A 22,624-nucleotide genomic window follows, 5' to 3' on the forward strand; every position below is an offset into this window, starting at 1 on the left:
ATTCCTCATCTGTTAAACGGGGCTGGTGGCGACGCCTGCCTGGAGGGCTGGTGTGAGCCTGGCACGAGCCAAGGGAGGAACACGCTTTGACTGGCACTGTCGCGCGCACGAGACTCAGAGAGCAGGGCCTGGAGGCCGAGAGGGACGCTGGGACGCTGCCTGCCCACCACCCCCTCTCCCACATGTTGGCATGTGGCTTTGTTCAGCTGCAGCCAAGCTGCTGAAAGAGTCCGGAACACGGCCCCTTTGTTCGGTCCCACATCTGCCCGCTCCCTGGGCCTGAAATGGTGGGTCAGACCTCAAGCTGGCCACCCAGGGCATAATCTCTGATGGGAAGAAGGCCAGGGCTCCCCTCTGTGACACGGGGAAACAGAGAGGGCTTAGTCCGGCAGGACTAGAACCCAGCTCCCGGACTCCCAGTCCAGTGCTCCCCCCTCCTCCACCCTGACGTCGGTTCCCAGTGGTCCCTGGGTCCCTCCCGGGGTCTGTGTCGGGGCCGCCACTCTTCTTAAACAAGCCCATGCTGCCCCTGTCCATCCCCGTCTTCCACAGAGAGTTTTGTTGATCTGGCTCTGTGCAGCCACATTCCCACTTATGAGGACCTTAAGTGGGAGCGAGACAGTCATGTTCTTGACCGTCCGGGAGTCTGCTGTCCAGTGGCAAAGGCCGATGAGGCTGCTGACAATTATGGCACAGGGGCAGTGCCCGGAGACAGAGCACACAGGCACTGTGGCCCCACACAGTCTGGGTTGGGGTGGGGAGAAAGCCAGGAGGGCTCCCTGGAGGAAGTGATGTTTCAGCTGAGACCTGAAGGCTGAGAAAGAAGCAGGCAGGCAAGGATGTGGGGCCGGTGGGGAGAGGCAGGGTGTTTCTGGCAGGTGCCACAGCACGAGCAGGAGCTGGGAGGTTGCAGAGAGCAGGGTGTGGGCAAGCAAGTGGAAGAAGCCCCGTGGGCGTGGAGGGGAAGGGACGCTGTGAGAGGAGAGTCAGAAACACTCTGCTCCTCTTGAGGGTAGACGCAGGTCAGAGCCCAACCACTGTAGGGCCTTGCCGGCCTGGCCTCCGGGCGTGGGCTTTGCTCCATGGCCCCTGGGAAGCCACAGAAGGGCTTAAAGGCAGGGAGTCACACGGCCAGAGTGTGCTTTAGAAATCAGTGATTGCCAAGAAGAAAACAATATCTTCGGGGGCAAAAGACATGAGCAGAACTTTCCCTGGAGAGGAAATGCCGATGGCTGCACGATACCGTTTCACACCTACTACACGGGCTACCACGAACAGGGTCGGAGTGGAGGTATAGCGTCGGCAGCAGCTGGCGGGAGCGCGTGTTGGTACAAACGCTCGGAAACAGCTGTTTGGCTGGAGCTGGTGAACTTGAAAATGTGCACACCCGTGACCCAGCGCTGCCTGTCCTGGACCCTGGCCCTAGAGGACTAGTACAAATGTCACGGGAAGACTGGTGTGAGGGCAGTCAGGTTAGCATCACTTGTCATAGGGAAAATCAGAGAGCAGCCTGCATATCGATAGGCAGGAGATTCACCCCGCGTGTTAGGGGCAGTGGAATATTACACAGCACTGAAAGGAAATGCAGACCAGCTGCAGACTGACATGGGTGCGCTCATCGATGCAAATAGGAACATTTACACGGTGTTTGTTTAGGTCAAGTTCAAATACAGCCCAAACGACATAACAGTTTAGGGAGGTACCCAGAGGTAGTCACCCTTTTAAGGAAAACTGGGGAGACGCTGCAACTGGGGAGGAGCCTGGGAGAGGACTTCTGGATCTGGAAGGCCCTGTCTTTCACAATCTCCCCTTCTGGCATTTTCACAAAATGCGAATCAGCCACTGGGCTCATGTCACATTCTCTCCTGCTGGCTTAACATTTTTGCAATGGGTGTAACCCTCTTGTTTTATTATTAGTCACCAGCCACAGGCGACAGCATTCCTATCAGGCCCACGTTGCTTCCACGGTGGTGCTGTGGCCTCTGGTACCCAGCCCAGCAGGAGTCAATGACTGTGTGAGATCCGGGAATCTCTGGGCTCTCATTGGCTGGACTGGCTCAGGGCTTCCTCGGCTGAGAGCCAATCACTGATGAGCTTGATGAAGTCCCCTTATGTCTGTTGGGGCTTGTACAGAGAACATGCTTTAAGAATGTGTGCTATTATCTGACGGTATCTGAGTTGGATGTAGAAAAAAATCAACTTCAAATCCAAGAATGCAAATTTACCCACCCTGTCGGGGTCATTCATGGATTCCTCTCCAGCATCTGGCAACGGACTCCAGTTTCCAATTAGAGGTTCACCCCGCCCCCAGCCAGGCTTTGGGGAGAGCATATGACCTGGGCTGAGCCAATCAGCACAGCCCATTCCTCTGGCTGCAGTGATTGGTCCAGGCCTGAGCATCTGACTTAAACCCCTCCAACTGGAGAGAAGCTTACCACCAGTGGAGTATTGCTTCATTTTGTCTGGACTTGAAGGGTTGTGGGCCAGAGCTGCTGGGAATTTTGGTCACCAGGAGAGGTGCTTTTGGTGGAAAATGGAGGAGAGGGGAGGAGAGCTGAGAGACAAGTGGGGAGAAACTTGTTCCTGGAGACATTTGAGCACCTGGACCCAGCTATGCTTGAAGTCCTCCCTTTTTTGGCTTCAGCCTCTTTGAGTCAAGTGTCCTGTGACTTGCAGCAGGAAGTCCAGACCGGCACCCCTCCCCAGCTCATCAGTGACACCTCCCGAGCCAGAAACCCAGGAGTCACCCCTGCCCCTCCCTCTCCCCAGCTCCCAGCATCACACCAGTCTGTGTGGTCTCTCTCCTCAGTATCTCTCCAATCCTACCACGTCCTCATGTCACCGCCCTCATCTGAACGCCATCATCTCGCACCTGGACTCTAGTACCAGCCTCCTCAGCACTTCCCACTAAAATCCTCCAGCAGCTCCTCGCAGCTCTCAGAATAAACACCGAATGCTGCCGAGAGCCCACCGGGCCTCGTCAAATCCTGTCCTTCCACAGCCCTTCCTTCAAAGGAGTCCTCAGCCGGCAGCCCAGGGGCGCTGCGGTCCGTGTGTATGGGCAGTTCAATAGTCACCCCAAATAACTACTTCCAGCCTGGGTCACATCGCCTGAGGTCTAACGGTTGGAACGTGGAAGGTGTAACTTCTCTCTAGGCTGCGCAGAGAGCCCCGGGGGCCTGAGCTCAGCCTCTGGCCCGACCTTGGGAGAGGGACAGGCCGAGTTGGCCACAGGGTGCTGCTGGGCTTGGTCGGTGTGGAAAATAGTCACCTTGGGACTCTGACTGAGGAGGAGCAGGGAGGTCTGCAGTTACCAGTGGGCAGGGCTGGAACCCAAGAAGGAGTCGCCTCTCTGTGCGAGGACTTTTCTCTCCACACCTAATAGCCCAGTTTCTGGTTCCTTCTTCCAGGTTCGGCTGGGGCAGGAGGATCCAGGCTCCTCCACTCAGGGAAGGGTGTTCTGGGCCCTGTCCCCTGGCATCGCTACGGCCAAGTGGGGCCCAGGGGTCTCAGAGCTGGATCAGGAGACACAGAGCCTGCTGGGCCATGGCTCTGGACAAGGAGGCCTAGACTGAAGGGCTTGGTACTCTGGGGTGGGAGTGGGCACGTGGCTCACACAAGCTGCCTGGTGGGACAGAGAGAGCCTGGATTTGGACCCAAGCCCAGCTCGGAGTCTCAGCGGTGTGGTGGAGAGGGGTGCAAGAGACATGGGCGTCCCAGAGCCTCATAAAGTGTATGACACCATGACTATTTCAGTTACTGCCTTTACCATTATTCCAAAAAGCTTCAGCCAGGACGAGGGGGCCCTCGGCCACTTTTCTGCCTGGGGGGATACTGGGTCTTGCTGGAGTGTTCCTGCGTTTGTAGCCACTGTGCTCCGTTGCTGGCTGGAGGGCAGCTGAGATGGAGGGGGTGGGCGGTCGCCCGCTCTGCTTGGAGCAGGAGATCTGAGTGATGTGATGCGTACCCGTGGCCGCCGGGAGCTTCATTACCCTAAGCTCCTTGGCACCCAAGGGCTGGTTGGGTGGAGCCCTGTCAGGTAACTGGAGGTCATTTGGAGCCTCAGAGGCCAAGGTTCATTATCTAGAGATGCGTTTCCCCTCCCCACATTCCTAGAAGGGGAGGCTTCCAGGAATTACCGGAAATTCCTGTCCCTCAACAAGGCATTGTGCTAAGGGTCCAGCCACCAGCTCTGTGGACACGGGTAGCCAGAGGACTTGGGGTTAGATTAGAGGGTAACAATGAATGAAGGATGAACAAAAAAAGAGCTGGAAGAAAACATAGGTAGCTTACTACATCTATCTTAGAATGGAGAAAGCCTTTCTAAGCACAAAGGAAAATACTGGAGAGTTTTTCTACGTCAAACTTTACAAGTTCTACACGTAAAAAAAAAAATACAGAAACAAGGTTAAAACAGAGGTGTCTGCTGTATGTACGTGGCAGACAAAGGGCCAGCACTACTACTATACAGAGAAGTCTTAAAAATTATTAAGATGAACGCCTCGAGAATGAAAGTGAATGAAGGACATGTACCTGGAGTTCTCAGAAGACACACAAATGGCTGGTAAACATTTACAAAGGCAATCAGCTTCAAACAAGGGGACAACACCTTCCCCTGGCAGACACATCACAAGCATTTACAAATGTACACGCCCTTCGCCCTTGCAACTTCTGTGAGGTGGACAAATGTCCCAAAATACAGATTCAAGAATATTCTTCAAATCATTTCTCATGATAAAAAAATTGGACATGATCAGTGCAGGATCAGATCAACTGTGGTTATAGCAGATAGTGGAATACTGGGCGGCTCTTGATAGTGATTGTGTAGATACATGTTTTCTTGTAGAAAATGGCCACAATATATCACATAAAAATGTAGCAGAAGAAGTGTTCATTACAATTTGGTCGTGAGTATACATATATACATTCATTCATGCAGCTACTTGTATGTATAAAACAAAAGGGGTTGGAAGAGGGTCTCTTGTGAAGGTGGATTTGCTGGTGTTGAATGTTTTACTATGTGTGTTTCCTAACTCGTTTATTAAAAATCAGAGTCGGCCTCTCCCATTTCACAGATGGGAAAACTGAGGCTTGGAGTGAGCAAGAAACCTGCTGGGACCAGGCCTCCCGTCTCTGGGCTGCTCCGGTAGGGAAACGGCTCTGAGACCCTTCAGCCTAGTTTTCCAGCCCACTAGGGAGGTCCCAGCCCCTGAACGGAGTGCCCCTGGCCTCCTTGCTCTCCCCCCCTGCCGGGAGAGCTGGCCTGATTGCAAGGCTGGGCCAAGTCTTGTCTAGGGTGGCCAGAACTTTTCAGAAGTGCCAGAAATTTCATCACACCAGGCGGAGGGATGGGCGGGGGTGAGTCACGAATGAGCTAGGCCACAGGAGGTAGGGGCTGACCATTCCCAGATGGGAGGCGTTAGGCTGGGCAGCTTTCCTGGAATAAGCAGACAGCTTGGGAAAGTGTGAGTGAGAGAAGAATTGTAATGGCTTCCCCCACCTCCTCTCTCTGCATACCCCACTCCATGGGCATCAGCCCCTCCAGCCACTCTGTCAAGGGGGCGCCCGGCCCCTGTTCATACCCTGGGGATGGGGAACCCACCGCCTGACTGCAAGGTGCTTCCCTCCTGCCTCGGGAAGGGCAGGGAGAGCGGGTGAACTCGAGTCAGACTGCTCTGAGCTGGGGCCCGAGCTATGCCACCGAGCCTCCGTTTCTCTGTCTGTGAAATGGGGGTAATAATATCTAGTCCCTCTAGGATTGTTTTGAGGATCGAATGAATTGATCGGTGCAGGGTGCCTGTTAAAGTGTATGATGAACAGATACGAGTTTATTTTTCATTTGTTTAAGGTAAAGCATCCTTGGGGATCATAAAAAACTGATCCCTGATGGCTCAGGGGTCCAAAGGGATCCTGAGGGCTGACTAACCCCGCGTCCACGATGGGCCTGGGAAATGCCGGTAGGTAATGTCGCCACAGGGAAACTCAGGCTATTAGCCAAGGCCCTTGGGTGCAAGGAATAAAAGCCACATTTAGATTGGCTGAAGCCCCAAAGGGAATTCAGTGGGCCCTGGAACTGAACGGGGTGGGCTGGCTTCAGGCCTTACAGACTCACAGCTTACTGCATTTGAGAGCTCCTTTCTCTTTTAGGTGAAGGTCCGCGCCAGGTACGGTGGCTCCACGGTGCCCAGGGATGCCTTCCACCCAAGTGTGACTTTCACCTGGTAGTCGAGGCGGTGCTGCAGCTCCGTGCCCACCCCAGGCCACCGCTTCAGCCAGCAGGAAGGAGAAAGGCAGGGAGGGGCCACACCACTTTTGCTCTCATTCAATGGCCTCAAATTTTCACTTTCCTACCTGGAGGCTGGAGAGGCTGGGAATGTAGTCTTTAGCCAGGCAGCCGTGGGGCTGTGGCGAGTTCCTATAGTTCTGTTTCTTACAGGAAGAGTGGGGGATGGCTGGTCATGTCTGCCCCGGGCGGCCCTGCACCCACAGGGGATGGGAAGGCCAGGAGGTGGGGAAGTTTTCAGTGCACGATCAGCTTTTCATTGGGTTGAAGGGTAGGAGGCCGGGGCTACGGACAGGAGCGTGCGTGGAGTGGGCGAAGAGGCTGGAGAGGTGGGTGGAGTCCAGACCAGAATTGCGTTCCCAGGACTGCCTGGGTGCCCACAGATCTGAGCTCCATTCACGCCACCTGCCAGCCGCTGCCCTGGGCCACCCCTTGGGCCTGGGGTGTGTCTACCGCGGCCCACACCTGGGGGCAGGGCCAGCACAGACCCTGGGACTCAGGGCCGTCTGAGCAGGGGATGCCAGGGCCTGGCAGGAGGCATCGTGGGCTCCAGGTGGGAGGGACACAGTTGGAAGAAAGGTAGAGACGGGCTGTGCTTTCCCCACGTGGCAGCATCTCCAGGCAACTGGGGCTTAAAAAATACTGAGGCCTAGCTGCATCCTCCGGAGACTCAGCTTGACCCGTTCTGGAGTCGGGTGTAGACGCTCCCGGGTGATTCTAGAGGACGGATGTGGCCTACAGCTGAGGTCTGGGTGGCGCTGCCCCGGGGCTTGTTGGGCAGAAGTCTGACAGGCAGTGCCACCCCTGGGTGAGGAGCGCCGCTGTGTGAAAATCACTGCCCATCCGCTCTATCTACCCCATAGTTACGGAATATTCTCGAGTCTGGCTGGGCCCAGACACTCACTTTCCGTGCTGCCCAGTACTGGTGGCTACATCGGATGCTGTATGTGAGGCCAGAGTGATGATGGAGCCGGCCCAGTGCAGAGCTCACCCCTGGACAAAGGGGGGGCCCCTTGGCCCCCAGAAGCAGCAGCAGGCCAAGTCCTGGCAGAGAGGTCAGGCCTACCCTCCAAGGAGCTAGCTGCCCCCGTGCTGCCGGCACCCAGGTGTGCGGGGAGAGGGGGGCGCCATGCTGGCTCAAGTCGGTCTAGGTCGTGTGCCATTAGGAACAGCAAACATTTAACTGAGGGCTCATCACCTGCCAGACCTGCTCTAAGCATCTCCAAAACAATCATAGGAGACAGGAAATATTTTATAGACGAGGCCACTGGGGGCAGAGGGCTAAAGCCACCGTGAACATCACATAGGGGCACGTGGCTTTAAACCAACCAAGTGGCTACAGAGCCCACGCGTCTAAACCCTACGCTACCGTCGTGTAGATTATTATTATCGTCACTCTCCTTTCTCAGATGCCAGAAGAGGCGCAGTGACCTCCTCCTGGCTACCCAGCGAGGATGCAGACCCAGGAAGCCCGGCGGGCCTCCTCCGCTCCACCGGGGCTGGCCGGGGGTGCAGGTGGGCCCCGCACCCGCCAGCCCTGGCGCCTCGATGCCCGGGAGGCTGCAGAGATGTCACCGATGTGACTCGGCTGCCCACTCTGAGCATTCTGTCTTGGCCTTATCAGCCCGGAACTCCCTCCAACCGTGTCTTGGCCGGGCCCTGGGCTCCAGATTCCTGGTGGGTGATGTGCACTCCATCTGCGATAACAGCCCTGGCAGGGCTCCGAGAGGGTGGCTGCCTTCGTGCATCTCCAGCTCAGATAACAGGGAAATATCTCCACTTGCTCTCCTGGAAAGCTGGCCGGGCCTTGGGGGCGGGCTCGGACACCTGGGGCAGGAAGGGAGCGCATTGGAGGGCAGAGAGTTCCCCGGGCTCACGGGAGGGAAGGCCTGGTGCCTTCCACAAGTAATGGCAGAAGGAAGGATTCCATCTACCAATCACGCACTCAATCACCAGATGCTTCCTGAGCTCGCCCCTGGGGCCAAGCCCTGTTCAAAGTACTCTTGGATTTCAGTTCAGTTAATATTCCCAACAATCCCACCAGATTGGCCCTGACGTCATTCAGCTCATTTTACAGTTGAGGCAGTCGAGACCCAGGGAAGTCAAGCAACTTGCCCAAGGCCACACAGCTGGTGGGTGGGTGGTAGTGGAGTTTTTACCAGGCTATCTCACCTACAGTCACTTATAAATGAATTGTTAAAAGGCCGCTAGTGACGAGTACTCTGAGGGGTAGAGAGGGGAGAGAATGCCCGGGGGAGGGGCAGTTGCTATCTCTGCTGGGGTCTCAGGGAGGCCTCTCTGGGGTGGTGACATTGCACCTGTATCTAATCAAGGATAAGCCAGCCATGGGGATCTGGGGGAAGGGCATTCCAGGCAGAGAGAACAGCATGTGCAGAGGCCCCGAGGGAGAACAAGCTCCAGTGGGGAGAAGGGCCCGGAGAGGAAGGGCCTGGCACGGTTACACAGAAAGCCGGGGTAGCCTGGCCCCAAGGCTCTCAGTGCAGGCTTTGCCCCTCCGTGTCATCGTCTGAGCCCCTGGGCACTTTCTGGCTTTACTGCCTCCCAGCTGTGTGACCCCAGGCAGGTGGCTTCCCCTCTTTTTGCTTTTGCTCTTTGCTGCCTCACCCCAGTCCCGGGCTCCAGAGGCCCCCGGCATGGGGGTGGGGGTACACTCTGGGCCCACGGCTGCTGCTCTGATGTGAGGTGGCAGCCGCTGGGCCATGTGTCTCCTGGCAGGGATGGAAGGGGCTCCCAGAGGTCCTGGGCTTCGCCTCAGGTCCTGGAGAATGTGGCCCCAGGACTGCAAGAGACACAGAGACCAAGGACAGAGTTGGAGGGAAACGCAGAGACCAAGGACAGAGTAAGACAGAGAGACAGACTGCTGTGAAAACTGAGATGGAGACCCAGAGGGAGACCCAGAGCTGGGGAGACAGGGTGGGTGAAGAGTGAGACGCTCCAGAGAGTCAGGGAGACATGGGCCATCTGAAGGGGACACCGAGAACTACAGAGAGACGTCGATTCACAGCAGCGAAGAGAGATCAAGACGGAGTGGCTAAGAGATAACGAGAGAAAAAGTTGTGAATGCTCTAAATGCCCCTGAATTGTACACTTCCAATGGTGAATTTCACACTATGTGCATTTTACTCCATTAAGAAGAGAGAGACAGAAGGTGGCAAAGAGAGAGACAGAGATGGAAGCGGACGGAGTTCTGGGATCCCGACTCTCTTTGGGACTCTAAGCTGGTGCTGGGGGAAAGACCAGGGTGTGGGTCCCGGTGCCAGAGTCCAGGCCTGCAGGGCCCAGTGGGTTTGGGGCCAGTCCCCCTTTCACTGGGTCTGCTCTGGTGCCAAATGTTTGCCCTGGTCTGGCAGTGCCTGATTTTGCTTGTGTGGGTTTTGGGACGGGGTCGTTTGAGCCCTTGGCCTGCAGAAAGCATCTGGGAGGTAGCCTGTTCCCTGTAGGTCCTCTTACCAGGCACAGGTTCCAAGGCTGAGAAACCCGGTGAGTGGGGACCCGACGATGACCCGTCCTGCCTAAGGTCTTGGGGTGAGAGTTACGGTACTTAACGTTTTGAGCTGAGAGCCTGGCCTCTTCACTGCCTGTTGGGTCCTGTGCTGAGGGCACAAAAACACGGGGTTCTCCATGGCTCCCCACCAACAGCCCAGGGTGAATCTGCCCAAGAGATGAGGAGGCTGGGCTCTGAGAGGTCAAGGGGCCTTGGCTGAGGTCACACAGTGGCCACAGGCAGATGTGGAGGTTAGGGAAAGGACAAACCGAGGCTGGAGGCTGGGACCCGGTGCCAGCAGGCCGGGGTGGGGCGGGGGAGGGGTGTGGGAGCCCGCAGGGCAGGCAGCAAGGGGATGGGGGGCGGCCAAGCTGGGCCTCCCTCCTGCCAGTGTTACCCCTAAGTCCCTCAGGCCCTCCCAACGTGCCCGGGGTAGCCGGGCCCATCTTCCCGGCGGGGACACTGAGGCCCAGGCTGGCCGAGGTGCCGGGCCAAAGAACGCTGAGGGCGGCAGGGCGGGAGCCGGGACTCGGCGTTTAGACGGCGCGACGAGCGAGTACTGCGAGAGGGGCGCGCCACGGGGGAGGGGGGCGCGCCACGGGGGAGCGGGGCTCGGAGCGCACGCGCGGCGCGGCCACGTCCGGCCCCGGGCGCGCGTCTGGGCGAGGAGCGTCGGCGCCGGCTCGGCCCCCTCCCCGGCCGCGGCTGAGACCCCGCCCCGGAGGTGGAGGGGGCAGGGCGGGCAGGGGGCCCGGCGCCGGCTCAGCCCGCCCCTCGACCCGCCCCGCCCCGCCTCGCGCCGCCCCGCGCCGCCGCCGGACTCTCGAGCTCTAGACGCGCCGACGGCGGGGCGGACGGACTAGCGGACAGACGCGCCCGCGGCGGGACGAGCGGAGCGCAGCGCGGTGAGTGCACGCGGACCTCGGCGCGCGCCGCGGGCTCCACGCCCCCGGGCCGGCCGTGGGGACGGCGTCCCGGCGGGCAGATGCGACACCCTGGCCGGCGCCCGGCGGGGCGCGAGGTGGCGGAGGACCGGAGGACCCCCACCCGCCCGGGTTCCGCCGCCCCCTCCCTCTTCCGCGCCCCCCCCCCCCCCGCCAACTCCCCGCAAGTCCCGAGCCCGGGTCACCGTCCCGGGAGGGAACTGGGCCCTCGGTCAGGCACCGCCGCCGCCGCGCTCTCTCCTCCCCTTCGCGTCCGCCCATCGCAGGCGGCAGAAGTTCCTCAGGCTCCGCGGGGCGGCCCCGCGTCTCTGTCCCGCATCCCCCCTCCAGGCCCTTTCGCTCGCACGCACGCCCGGCCCTTCACACTCAAATGTCACACGTCGCTCTTGCGCTTCACACACACGTGCCTGGCACACGGGCGTCTCCCAGACACGCACGCCTCTGTCAGCCCGCCGTCTGTGAAACGCGTGTGCCTCCTTAACACACGCGTGTCTGTCACACACATATGTCTCACACGTGTCTCTCACATCCCTGGGGCGGCAAACAGACCCCCTCCCCCCCCCACCGTGAATCTTGCACACAGAGTCGTACAGGCCAGCAACTTCAGGGTCCAGCGGAGCCCGGCCCTCCCCCCTGGGCGGGCACAGCCCTCCGTGCCGTCCTGAGCCGGGTGGGCCCCGAGTCGGGCTGGGGGAGGCTCTGGGCTGAGGCTCCCTTAGGGTGTGGGGAGCACAGGCAGGGGGCTCAGCAGGCAGGGGTGGGCCCGACTCCCGGGACCTCCCCATTGCTCATCACCCCCTTCCCACTCTCCCCGCAGGGGTGCCCTCCCTCCCTTTGCTGTCACGAGGTCTCACCCCACCTCGGTTCGTGACCACCACTTGGGCGGGTCCGAGCCAGCAGGTGTCGCTGTGACAGACCAGAAATGGAAAGAACATTTGGGTGGTGGTCGTCACCCAGAGCCCCTTGAGTAAGGGTGCCGGTTCAGGGCCCTGCCTGAGCGAGCCCCGATGCCTGGTCCTGGCACGTGTTTGTGGCCGAATCACTGGGGCTCTGAGCCTCACCGTCGCCACGTGCAAATAGGGGGGACGATCCCCGCCAGGAGGAAGGGAGCGCCTGGGAACTACTGCCCCCATCCTCCCCTCTTGGCGTCCAGCGCCCGCCCTGTAAAGAGGAAGGGGCAGGGGAGGGCTGAAGTCAAAGGCTGTTACCTCCTGCAGGCGCAAACTTGCCAGCCCCTACCGCAGCTGGCTGTGCATGTTTTGTTTGGCTCTTACCATGTTGTTATTATTTTTAAAAAGTTAATTAGCTGCCAGCATTTACAAATTGGCAGCTTTCACATAAAAGTCCGGATTTCCGTCTTCTGAAAACTCACGGGGTCTGGAGCTCAGGACCCACTTCCCTGCGAGGTGCCCTCGGCGAGTGCTGCTTTTCTGCCGCCCCTGGGGTGGGGCAGGAGACCATTTGGCCGCAGTTCCCACCCGGCCTGCGTAGACCTCTGTGTTGGCTGTGCCTGCTGTGTAAACCGGGCTGTGTCTGCAGCAGTGCCCACCCCACAGTGGACCTAGGGCAGTCCCCTCGCCCATGGCTGGGGAAGCCTTGAGGGAGCCTCGTGTGGCCTTAGTGGTGTGAGCCACGAGGGGACCTGGACCACGGGCCTCCTGGTGACGGTGGCCGGCAGCGTCGGCTGGGCTCTGCGGGTGGGGGCCGGGGTCCCTGTGGGAGGAGGCAGGGATCTCAGAGCCAGGCCCCGTCCTGCGCTTTTCTCCCCAGATCCCATCCGTGATGCTGCAAGGTCGCAGGCTTCCCCCTTTTGAAAGATGGGAGACTGAGGCCCAGGAAGGGTTTCCCAGCAAACAAAACGCACAGCTGGCATTTCAACCTAGGTTTTTCTGCCTCTGAAACCAAGCTCTTTGCCAGTCTTTCAGTGAGTCCACGAGGGGAGGGGCTTGGTCTCATGGACCTTGGGCCAATTCCCCAAACCACGTTCACACCTGACAACGCCTGTGGAAGGACTGAGGGCAGTGAAGCTGCCTTCTCAGCAGGGGTCAGGGTGGAGCTCAGTTCGGGGCCTGAGGTGACAGTCTCACGTGACCTAGAGGCCCACTGTGGTTCCATTTGATCTGCTCTGCTCTCGAGTGACTGTGACACCAAGACCACTGTGGTGAAGACCCCAGGTCCCTGCAGGGCCTCGGGAGGACCACGGTGTGTCCTGTTGGGCGTCAGAATTCTGTGTTTGCCTTGCACGTGGGGCTGTGGGTGGGAGCATTTTTTCCTTCACTGTCTGGCTGGCCTTGGTGGGGGAGGCGCTCTGCAGGCAGGGACTCGGGCCGAGGGACAGGCCCAGCTCCCGCTCTCGGGCTCCTTGGTGGCCTCTTGCTGGGTGGCGTGGGGTGGGGCCTGGTTCCTGTGACTCTGCTCTGTTTACCACGTGTGTGCGGCTGAATTCATGGGATCTGAATGTCCCTGTGATGTGTGACCTCCTGGAAGTTTGTTGGCTGACTGAACGAGGACCAGCCCTATTGGCCGCACACGGGACTTGGGGATGGTGGGCAGGCCCTGGCCTCATCCGTGTACCTGTTGGAGGTTCTCGTTCCTGCTGGGGAGGAAGGTGCTGGGCCTGGCCGCACAGGTGGTGCAGAGGGTCTCTCCCTCCCATCACTGAGCCTCAGTCTTCCCTTCTGTAAAGTGGGTGCTGTCTGACCGCTTTCTGGGGCTCACAGTACTGAAGTGGGTGTTGGGAGTGGGAGCCGGCGGTCTGTTGCCTAGGAGGTAGGTGGCGTATCCCCTCTCTGGCTTCTTGAGCTCTGAGCACCCGCCTCCCCACCAACTGAAGGCCCTGCCCTGGGATGTAGTTCCAGCTCGCAGTGGGCAACCCAGTCCAGGCGGGAGGGCAGGTCCCCTGAGAAGGGGATCTCTGAGCTGAGGTGGGAGGGTGTGGGCAGAGGGTACAGCTGGTGCAAAGAAAGGACTTTCGGGTGGGGCCTGGCTTGGTGTGTGCCAGGGACAGGAAGAGAGGAGGCTGGAGCGGGGAGGGGAGGGGAGGGGAGGGGGGAGGAGGAGAGGGGTGGGGCAGGACATTTGAGAGCTACGGAGAAGTTTCTCTCCAGGGAGCAATGAGATCTGATTCCCATTTTAAGACACCCTCCCTAGCTGCAGGATCTAGAGGTTGTGGGCCTCCGCAGTGAGGATGTTGGCAGGAGTGCGGAGGCCCTGTCCCGGTCTCCCGGGTCCTGTGCCGGAGGGCAGGTCTCAGCCTTGAGAAGCCACAGGTAGCTGGGGAAGCAGGGCTGTGGAGAGACACTTGAGATCCAGAGTGATATGTGCTGGTCAAATAGATGTTGGTGCGGCCATACAATGGGATATTATGCAGCTGTAAAAAATGGGGAGGCTTTGATCTTCAAGATCTGTTGAGGGAGGAAAACAAGGTGCTGAATGGTGTGTAAAATACGCTGCCTCGTGTGTCAAATAGGACGTAAATCCACGTTTGCTTATAGGCTCATAGGCAGACGCTGAGAGGGAGCACTGGGCCAAGTTGCAGTGATTACCTGTGGTTACCTGGAGGGCGTGTGCAGGTGGGGGACAAGGGTGCAAGGTGAGGTAACACTCCCATTGTGTGCCGCCTTATATTTTCTGGATTTTGGGCCGTACCACTGTGTTGCCTGTTCAAATATTACATTAAATTCAAAAGCGGTTGGGCAGTTGGGTGACGGTTCATTTGTGAGTTTTAAGTGCAGTGTTTAAGGATGGGTTTTAAGTTCCCTTTACCGACCTTGTTGTGGAACAGACTGACTTCTTCCTGGCGTGGTATACAAAGGTTTCCACTGTGATTAAAATTAGATGGGAACAAAGTCACTTTTTTGCAAAGTTTGGCAATCGGACAAAAGAAAAAATGCCCCCTTTTTGTCTTCCCCTTTTCCTGTGGGTGTTTCCTTCTGCTGATTTGACTGCTGGCTTTTCCTGGGGTGGGCACCACAGCAGCTAGCATCCCATCCTCAGCCTGTTTCCACAGCCCGCCTCCCAGCCGGACCGGAGCTTAGCGACAGGTCCAGGCCCCTGGGGGTCTGTGCAGGTAGCGGCTGGGCACAGGGAAGTAGTCCCCGCTTTGGACACCTGCCAGGCTCAGATCCCACCTCTGCCTCTTACAGGCCGTGCTTTCTTCGGGCCAGTGGCCTTTTCTGAGCCTCAGTTTCCTCATCTGTCAAATGGGTGTCGTAACCCCTCTCTTAGGGTTGTTGGAAGGAGGAAGTAAGTGATACCTACCAGGGTGCTGGTCACTGTTCTTGGGATAAGGCAGTACCAATACGACCTCCACTGCCCCCACGGAGCTTGCTTTCTGTGGGGAGATGCAGACGGACGCTCACTGTAACGTCAGAGCTGGCCGTGTGCGCCAGGGCTAAAAAGCCGGCGCAGCTGGCTGAGACCAGGGTGGGGGTGGGGCTGCTTTAGGTAGGGCGTCAGAGGAGGCCCGTGGAGTACGGACGCTCACGCAGAGGGCACAGCACGTGCAAATGACCTGGAGCAGCTGGAGGACAGGACCCCTGTGAGCAAGGAGGGCGGTCAGATCTGGGGGTACAGGAGGGCTTCCAGTTTTATCTTGGGTGTGGTGAGGATTCAGTTCGGGGAGGGGTGAGGTCTTCCTGGGATTTTCAGGCTCCCTCCACTCCCCACCCCAGCTGCTGGGAGGGGAGCAGGCTGGAGGGTGGCAGCAGCCTGGGGCCTCGATCCGGGCCTTGTGGGGCAGTGGAGTTGCAGCCTCCCTCCTCGAGGGTGGGCAACCCAGGGCAGGGGTTGTGTGGGAGCAGCTGGGAGAGACTGGCTGGACTCGGGGTTCCTTCCACATCAGGGGCCTTGGTCTCTCTCCTTGCACACAGCACTCAAAATAGCCTCTGGTGTGGGCCGGCCCGGGGTCCCTCCCTGGCCATCCCGAGGGCCCCAGAGACCCATGTAGGCAGTTCCGAAATTCTTCAGTCACGGCTGTCCTGGGGGAGAGCACAGAGGCTCCGGGAGCCTAGGCCTGGTCAGGGAGGGCTCCCTGGAGGGCGTGATACTGGCACTGTGATGTGAAGGTTGAGGGGTGGACAGTGGAAGGTGGATTGGAGGAGGCGGGAAGTAAGGCTGGCCTCCTGCACTGGACCAGACATGGAGGACCTCATGTCCTGCTCTGAGGGTGGCAGGTGGGCAGCCTCGGGGTGTTTGTGAGCAGGGGAGGGGCCCTCTGGCAGCCCAGGTGTGTGTGTGGGGGAAATGGAGGGGCAGGCCTGCAGGCAGGAGGCCTGAGCCGGTGACGGCAGGGAAACAGGCTCAGAGGGGGTGGGCCTGACTGCAGCTGCCCAGCAAGTGAGGAGGAGGGGCTGGGCCGGAGCTAGGTCCGTCCACCTCGAGGTCCTGCCCCCGGCTGGCCGCCCCTGGATTACGGGGTACTGTGGCACGTACGCACCACTAATTCCTCTCCTTTGGGCCCGTCCCTTCCTGGGGCCCCTCTGGGGTCAAGCCATGCGTCATTTTGCCCCATTGTCCTCACGGTTGGAAACATTGCAAGAACGCCTCTGTCTTCTCTTATATGGAGATTACTGCAAAGAAAGTGCTGGTTTGGGGAAAGGTTATTTCCTTCCTCGAGGGTGGGGAGCCAGGCTTTGCGGTGGGGCGGGGGGCTATAATGCGGGCGGCCACGGCAACCCCGCCCGGGTCAGTGTTGGTGAGGAAGTGGTGCCACCTGTCTGCCCGTCTGCTGGGGGCGCGGGTGCGGCCAGGGGTTGGGGGGAGCATCGGGAGCCTCCGCGTGGCCAAGAGGGTGGGGGCCGCGGGCACCCATGTGCCCTGGAGTGGATGGTCGCCTGCGGCCACGGGAGGCTTTTGTCTTCAAGCAGACCCTGCTGGCCTCAGGCCATCTCACCTCTCAGGGCCTCAGTTTCCTCATCTGCGCATTAGGGACAGCCCTCCTGGTTCTGCTGTCATTTGGTGCCCAGGAATGGCCTGAAGCATGGGAAGAGGGTTCTGAGGGGCTGGGTGGTGGTGGGGTGAGGACCCCGCCAGGCCAGGGAAGCACCTGCCTGGGCCCAGATGATGGGGGCCTTGGCCTCTCCATCTGTAACCTGGGCCTGGTGGCGGTGCCCGCCTAGGAGGGCCCTGTGGAAAGCCCCCAGCACGGCTCTTGGCACGTTTGCAGTGCTTAGTTAACACGTGTTAGCTCGGTTCTGCCGAGGGCCACGGCCCCCTTCTCCGTGACCACTGAGATGCCGTCGTCTGCATCAGGGCCGGCCGCCCTGGGCCTCGTGCTCCGGGCTCACCCATCGTTGATAAGCCTCCCAGAGTTCTTCCTGCCTCAGCCTGGGTCTCTCATCCAGCTGTGTCTGCGATCACCAAGTGAGCTTTTGGCGCTCCAGAAAATTCTGTTCTTTGAGTCTCCCCGCAATGGTCTTGACACACGTGCACAACCACACGGTACCCTCCTTGACCTGAAACACACACAGGCGCCTGTAAACACGCACACGCACACACATGTTCAAGACCACCGTGCTTCACTCTGGTTTCCATGTCAACTTTCCGAGTCCTCTGGAGCTGAGAGATTAGCCATCCTCTTGGGGGTTCAGTGCCGGCCGAGCTCCCTCATCTGATCCCCTGCATATCCTCAGAGCAGATGAATTCAAGTGTTGTCTGAACATGGGCGCTGCATAGGGGGTCTTGTGCCCTTTCTTGGCAAAAAAAAAAAAAAAAAAAAAAGCCAGGGCATGTTGGCTTCCTCTTGCGCTCAAGCGGCCGTTAACACAACGCCATCATGTTCTCTGCTGGATTGCCCCCACCTCCTGTGCCTTTACATTATAGTTAATAGATTTTAAACAGTTCCTCCCCTGTTTTACTTACACTTATACTAAAAGGAGGCCGTTTTCACAACTGTAGCTAGAATCAGGATCACTCGCTCCGAATCAGCAATGCCCGTGAGAACAAAGATGACAGCCCCAGTGCAGGACTAACTCCCAGCCCCTGCTGTTCCCTGTCTGTCACCCTTAAGCCCACAGCCCCCTCTGTGCTACGAAGGAAGGTTGGCAAGGGTCGGGTTCGCTCCACACAGACCTCTCTGCCGTCCTGACCGCGTAAGAGGATTAAGGGGGGTGATTACTCGCCACGGGGCCGCCGATACTTCCGCCTTCTCCCTGAGGTCTCACCTCACCCCGAGAGGTCATCTCCAGCCCGACTGGGAGAGGACCCTCTAGCTGGTCGTTACACACCTTGCATCTTCTGGGGATCCCTTCCTGCTTTCTGGGCCCCCCTTGGCGCATTTCCTGCTGGGCGGGGCCGTGAGAGGAGGCTGCTGTCCCTCCAGCAGAGACGTCTTCTCTGAGACCAAGTTCCTGGTTCTCAGGTAGCGGCTGGTCGCCATTCCCACGTGGGAGCTGGGGTGTCCCCTACACCCCAGCTCTGTGCCCTTCTGGCTGCCTGGGCAGAGCCCTGGAGGGTGAAGGCAGCTTAGCCTGGGCTGTCCTGCGGCCTGGGGTCCACGCTAGTGGGGGACAGGCTGGAGCTCAGGGCCACGGCTCCAGTGCCGGGAAAAGAGGGCGATGGCGCCTGACAAGGTGAGGCTGGGCCCAGTCCAGGGAGGAGGTGGGGAACTAGGCCTGGCCAGATGGGAGGGCGCCTTGTAAACTGTAAGGTTCTGCGCCCAGCTGAGCAGTCATTAATGTTACTTCTTGCGGATCACACCACTGACACCACAGTAACGGCCGGTCAGGCCCTACTTAGCCACGGGATCTGGCGTGGAGGAAAGTTTGCCCCAGTCCTCGTACCACCCCCCCACCTAATGTGTTTTCTTTTCTTTTTTAAAAAAGTTTTATTTATTTATTTATTTATTTATTTATTTTTGGCTGCGTTGGCTCTTTGTTGCTGCGTGTGGGCTTTCTCTAGTTGCGGCCAGCGGGGGCTACTCTTCGTTGCGGTGCACGGGCTTCTCATTGCAGTGGCCTCTCTTGTCGAGGAGCACGGGCTCTAGTCGCTGGGCTTCAGTAGTTGTGGCTCACGGGCTCTAGAGCTCAGGCTCAGTAGCTGTGGCACACGGGCTCAGTTGCTCCGTGGCACGTGGGATCCTCCCGGACCAGGGCTCGAACCCGTGTCCCCTGCACTGGCAGGTGGACTCCCAGCCACTACGCCACCAGTCCCCTAATGTGTTTTCTGAGTGCCCGACCTTACACTCTCACAAGTGAGAGAGAATCGTTTAAGGGATTGCTGGGGATGGAAAGGTTGTGGTGACATCACCTGCCTGTCCCCACGGCAGGACATGCCTGACCCAGGTACACCTCCTCGGCGTGGCTGTGGCTTCCCATGCGTGGAGTGGGAGGAGTGTCCCTTCCTTGGCCTCAGACTCCGGGGGGTCCCACAGGGATGGTGGAGCCTGAGCACACGGCCAGGTAGCCCACCACGACCTGGGATCAGACCCCCATAATGCTCTCCCTGCTCCTGGCGTCAGGAGGGGCCTTCCCATTGCTGTGGGGGAGGTTCTCCCTCATATGGGCTTATCTGTGTCTGAGGGGGTCCCTGCATGGTCAGTGTGGGGCCGGGGACTCCATGCCACCAAGGCTGCCTCACGCCCCATCTTTTTTTGTCTCTGCTTTTTTCTGTGAGTCTGGTTGATTCTCTCAAAATGTCTTAAATATGCACACCCTCAACTCACAGTTTCTTCCCACCAGAGATGGTCTGTGTTTTCTTCTAGTTCCAGTTCAAAATCCTGGGGAAGAGCTCTGATTGGCCCAGTTTGGGGTGGGGGAGCTCTGATTGGCTGAGCTGAGGGTGAAGAACTCTCATTGGCCCAGTTTGTTGGGGGAGAGCTCTGATTGGCCCAGCTTGGGCACACCTCCACTCTGGGCCAGTCAGTCGGCTGTGGCTAGTGGTGGGGTCACTTAGTCCTGACAGTGACTGTAGCTCCAGCTGGTCCCTAAGGATGGGCATTGAATGAAGCCGGCTGCCACCCCAGGAGGTGTCCACTTCAGGGACAGAGTTCAGTAACTCCAGAGACTCAGATGTTCTAGGAATCTAGTCAGTGACACATACAACACAGTTGCTACTCTTGCTTCCTCATCACAGCTGTCTGGATTGCAGGTGATAGAAAGTACGAGTTAAGCAAAAATGTCATGGGACTAAAATGTATGATGGCTGGCTTCAGGCTTGGCTGTATCCGTGGGCTCTAGAGATGCCGTGAGGGCTCTGTCTCCATCCTCCACGTTGGTTATTCTCAGGCGGGCTCTGCCGTGTGGCAGTCAGGTGGCCCAGCAGCTCCAGGCTCCCTCCCTTCGGCCCAGCGGCTTCACCGTGGGCCCGCGCAACGGGGTTACAGGACCATCCCTCGCCAGTCATTGTGAAGGAGGAAGGAGCCTCTGATTGGCCATTCTGTGGGCCACGCAGCCTGAAGAGTGGGGAAGTTGGGGTTCTCTTACCAGGAGGAGGGGGCAGAGAGCCGCACAGCATCGCCAGCCTGCTCTCCATAAACGGCCCCCACATTTCCTTCCCCGTGCCCATCTCACATGGTGGACCCGTCCCGAGGGAACGTGAGGATGTCCCGGTGTGAGTGAACGCAGCTCTTCACCACCTGGGGTGGTTCCTGTTAGAATGGGGAGTCGGAGGTTGGGGTTGGCGCTGCGGGGTCCTGGCCTCCAGCCCAGCCACACTTAAGTCCAAGTGGTCGGGAACTCCATGGACAGAGCGCAGGGGGGTCGAAACAGGCAGCCGTGAGCTCTGAGGAAAGGTTTCCCGGAAGAGGGGATACTGAGCTGGGCTTTCCGGGATGAACAGGAGTTATAGCGCAGGGGCGGAAGGAATAAAGGAATGGGCAGGCGTGAGGAGCTGCGAAAGGTTTCGAGGAGCTGGGGCAGCCCATTTATTTTTTATATTGACTGTGTCTTGAATGCCTGCTGTTTGCCCGGTGAAGCGCTGGGGTCTTTACGTCCCCCCCTTGGGAGCTCCCCGTGTTGCTGGGAGGCCACTGTGATTGGGCCCACGAGCAGATGGGAGCGAGTCTGTGCCGGGGTCATGTGCTCTGAGCCGCCTGGCAGCCTTGGGGGAGCAGGGTTCACGTCTGAACCCTGACCTCTGGGGCCCAGGGCTTGATCCTGCTTTGCTGCCCGTCTCTGCTCCGGCGGGGGCGGCTGACGGCCTCGGGGGCCCTACGGTCATGCCACAGCCTGGGCTAGACCCCGCGGTTGGCTGCACCCCAGCTGCTCTGCTGGCAGCCTTGAGAAATTCCTAAATTTCAGGGCCATGAAAGTGAATAGGGGCGCTGGCCCGGCAACGGCGTGAGAGAGTTGCCCAGCCTCCCTGGCTGAGCAGCGTGCTACGCCTCTGTGAGGCTCAGAGGGGGACACGCGAGATGGGGCTTCTGTCCGAAGGGTGGACGGTGGTGGTTACGGTGTGAGGCTCCCAGCTCAGTCCCTGACTTGCTAGGGCGCCGTCGACAAGGTTTTCTCCGTCTTTGAAGGCCCTACGGGGATGAGTGTTGGTGACACTCACGTTTGTAACTCACCTCGTGTCCTGTGTCAGCCCTGTGCTGGGGCCGTGCAAGTTAATCAATCCACCCATCCCCACCCTGCCACCCACCAAAAGCATCTGAGTGCCCATGTGGGCCAGAGCCCGGGTCAGGGCTGAGCAGGAGAGCAGCGTCCCTGCCTCCGTCTCATCCGTGTGAGGTGTCAGCTCCTAGCGTGGGGAGGGAACCTGCCAGCCTCGGCCCCAGTGAGCATCCCGTCTGGTGAGAGAGGAGGTGGTAGCAGAACGCGCCTCCCAGGGCGGCCCCAGTGAGCATCCCGTCTGCTTAGAGAGGAGGTGGTAGCAGAACGCGCCTCCCAGGGCGGGGGATGTTGGCAGGGCTGCCTGCGCTGAGACCTGACAGGACACGTGATGCCTTAGGCGCTGACGGGCTCCAGTGCAGCTGTGAACCCGGCGGGAGCAGGAAGCAAGTCCTGGGTTCTAGGAAGCGGCGTGGTCTGGGCGGAGAGTCAGGGTCAGGGGCTTTGGGGACTAGGGACCCCCTGCCCCCTGCTGGGGCTGGAGAAGGGACAGGACCCACCAGGTAAGGGCGGCCCAGCATGCGTGTGTATGCACACGCATGCTCACACACACACACACACACACACGTACATGCCTACATATGCCTCATGTGCACACACCTGCCCACGCTCACACAGACTTAAATTTCACATACACACAGATGCACTTACACACCCAAACTCCCCCCCGCCTGCCGGCCCCCCAGCACTCACACGGACCCGCATGTACACGCACCTCTCACGCAGGGACCCTCGGTCTTTCAGCTTCCCTTGAAAACACATCTTGTATCCAAAGGAGAAGGAAAAGAGAAAGCAGGAGACGGTCTGCGTGAGCTCAGAGGTGGGGTGAGGACGGGGTCCGGGCCCCGCTCTGGGGACTCCCTCACCTCCTGGAACGGTTTCTTAGTGTAGACGGACCCCTGGACTCAACTCCAGGATCTGGAGAAGGAGTGAGAAGGGGCCATACCATGGTTTGGGAGGCTCTGGGGGAGAGATGGACCCCAAAGTTTATCTTCTACCTTTGTCTTCCTTTCAGGGGAGGAATTAAATCCCCCAAAGGCCAGTTTATTCTGTGAGAGGGGTGATGGGTAAACCCATTCTCAGTGCCTGGTACGGAGGGGCCCCTCCCGTAGGGACCTAGTAGATGATCGCCTTTACCAGGAGAAGCTTACTTTTCTCAGGGCTTTTAGTCACAAAATGTTGAAGATTATTGACTAGCATCTACTGAACTGATCACGTGGATTTGCCTTCTAGTGAATTGCATTGATTTGTTGCTATTGCACTAGTTTGCATTCCTGAGGTAAAACCCTATTTGGACACAATATGTTACTATCCCTGTAACATGCTGCTGGGTTCAATTTTCTGC

The 22,624-nt window shown here is 58.9% G+C and overlaps 2 protein-coding genes across 5 annotated transcripts in view; both read left to right on the forward strand.

Annotated features, from left to right (window-relative positions):
• The first annotated feature begins 10,564 nt into the window (after positions 1-10,564).
• The window catches only part of FBLN2 (fibulin 2), a 69,820-nt gene continuing 57,760 nt past the window's right edge, over positions 10,565-22,624 (forward strand). For 2 of the 4 annotated variants that reach the window (XM_067043356.1, XM_067043358.1), the window contains exon 1: positions 10,605-10,693. The gene's annotated coding sequence lies outside the window, so the exon portion shown is untranslated. Of the gene's footprint in view, positions 10,694-22,624 lie in introns of all 4 variants that reach the window. The other 2 variants (XM_067043357.1, XM_067043355.1) reach the window with 2 other exon arrangements.
• Positions 18,289-22,624, forward strand: part of LOC131763648 (guanine nucleotide exchange factor subunit RIC1-like) — an 8,976-nt gene continuing 4,640 nt past the window's right edge. Inside the window, exon 1 of the mRNA XM_059076046.1 lies at positions 18,289-18,303. Coding sequence (XP_058932029.1) covers positions 18,289-18,303 — 15 coding nt within the window. The remainder of the gene's footprint in view (positions 18,304-22,624) is intronic.

Source organism: Kogia breviceps, chromosome 10, assembly GCF_026419965.1.
Source record: "Kogia breviceps isolate mKogBre1 chromosome 10, mKogBre1 haplotype 1, whole genome shotgun sequence".
NCBI classification, from domain to species: domain Eukaryota; kingdom Metazoa; phylum Chordata; class Mammalia; order Artiodactyla; family Physeteridae; genus Kogia; species Kogia breviceps.